The following is a 2,073-nucleotide window of genomic DNA, read 5'->3' as shown; positions in this document are numbered from 1 at the left end:
GGGGGGGGGTCCGGGCGAAAGCTCCGACGACGATGTACACCTTGTTGAAGGCGTCGCTTGGGAACCCCTGCCATTGTCATTGACATGCCTCGTGCTAGGTTGCTGGCGACTTTGGGTCTGCCAATGACTCCGTGACACCCCCCTCCAACCCATCACCCGCTGCCTCTCATCCGACCCCTGCCCTTCGGTGGTGTGTCGTCCTATTGTTGTGCCTGCTCAAGACCCTCCCATGGTTGTCGTTGCGTTGCTTCCTCGTCGAGCCCTTTGCCACCATCCTTCCGCCTTTGCTCATCATTTGTGTGCCATCCATGTTGGTGTGTTCTTCTTCATGTGTTTCTCTTCGTTTGTCCTTCGCGTGGTCTCCACCCTGTTGTTGTCATGCTCAAGACCCTCCCATGGTTGCTGTTGTGCTGCGGCGAGCTTCGGGCTCTTGGTGTTGTCTCGGTTCACTTTTGCTCAATGACGACGCAATGATGCCTCCCCAACCTGCTAATCGTCTCGACCGCCCGTGGAGGATCTCCCAGTCAAGGTTCGTGTTAAGGTTTGGCACTCGTTGATTATAGATGATCCTTTGGTGTGCCGTGGGGCTCGGTATGCACGCCGGTGTGGTGCGTTAGGTTGTTTGCTGAGTCTTGGTATTGTGATCCCTCGACAGCACCCTACATCTACTTGTGTCTCTCGTGGTGTTGGCCTTTCTGCCTGCTAGATAGGCCGTGCCTTCTCTTGGGCGTCAATTTTTTTCTCTTCTTCTGTAACCTTGTTACATGTACGGTTTTCGGCCCGGTTTCTCTCATAAACGGGATCAACTTGTTTAGATTTTTGATCTGGTTTTCCTTATAAATTGGATCAACCAAAGCTTAAGGGGTGACTCTTGGCTTTGACAGCTTTTTGAGCAATATATTCAGGTGGGGATCTTGTCACCTGATTTTGACCAGATCAATAGTTTTTTAAGGAGCTCTCACATTTAATTATTTTAATTCACCATATTCTCTAATTTTGAAGCTCTTTTGTTTGATTGAGATATTCGATTTTGAATTTGGTTTACGATTTTGATCTGTCCAACGATTTTTTAAATCAATCAACACCAGCCTGCTAAAAAACATATCAACCCCGTGCACCCTCTTACCACCTAGAAAAAAGAATCGCCACCATGTGATAATACTATAGCACCAATATAGTACATGTAGCCATCGATGGAGAAATTTATCCACAGAAGTGTGAGTTGATTAACGCATAACATAGAATCACGCCATGAAAGGCCCACAAATAACCTCATTATAAATAAAAATAAAACACACGCACCATCATCTTCCCCATCCGTCAAACTAAATATTCCGTCAGTTCCAAAATACAAGGGGTATTAGCTCTTTGAAAAATCAAATTTCTTTAACTTTAACCAACTTTAGAGCCAAAAATATCGACATCCACAATATTAAGTCAAAAAATTATGAAAATTCATTTCATGATGAATTCAATAACACCAATTTGATATTACGAATTTTGATATATTTCTTCATAAATTTGATCAAACTTAAAGAGATTGGACTTTTCACAAAAGTAATACATCTTATATTTTAAAACAAAATGAGATTATTTTTTTAAGAATCTCAACAATACCAAGGACACAGCAAAGCACGCCAACCCTTCTAATACTATAGTAACCGTGAAAATTTAATTAATCTTGGACTGGGCAAGGAAAAAAGACCTTCATTACTGAGAGCAAAGCCGTGGACGTACCTAAGGAATCAGCATCGGAGTGCACATGTACATGTAGTAGACTCGCAGCAAGAAAGATCAAGAAGCAAGGTATCGTGCAACCCATCGATCTATTCAAACCCATCCTCTGCCCTCGGAGCCAGCCAGAGGGATGCAATGCAGCTAGCAATGGGGTATCGACCATAGTTATATAAGCAAGACGGCTTCAGATAGGACGGCCGAGAGAGCCTAACTGGGTAGCTGTATGCACAGGGTTGTCAAAGTCCGCGGTCGCGATCGACAGTGATAGTAGCCTGATCACTTCCAGATTATAACATGACGGTTGATCCCGTCCAAGTCTATACCCAGTACTACAGG

General features: G+C 44.1%; 1 protein-coding gene across 1 annotated transcript in view; it reads right to left on the bottom strand.

Moving 5' to 3' along the window:
- LOC119297293 (senescence-induced receptor-like serine/threonine-protein kinase) overlaps window positions 1–1,830 on the bottom strand; it is a 13,156-nt gene extending 11,326 nt beyond the window's left edge. The window contains exon 1 of the mRNA XM_037575141.1: window positions 1,738–1,830. Within this exon, the coding sequence (XP_037431038.1) occupies window positions 1,738–1,822 (85 nt within the window). The 5' untranslated portion in view covers window positions 1,823–1,830. The remainder of the gene's footprint in view (window positions 1–1,737) is intronic.
- Window positions 1,831–2,073: the final 243 nt, after the last annotated feature.

Source organism: Triticum dicoccoides, chromosome 5A, assembly GCF_002162155.2.
Source record: "Triticum dicoccoides isolate Atlit2015 ecotype Zavitan chromosome 5A, WEW_v2.0, whole genome shotgun sequence".
Taxonomy (NCBI): Eukaryota; Viridiplantae; Streptophyta; class Magnoliopsida; order Poales; family Poaceae; genus Triticum; species Triticum dicoccoides.
This window is presented reverse-complemented; position numbering and strand designations above follow the sequence as displayed.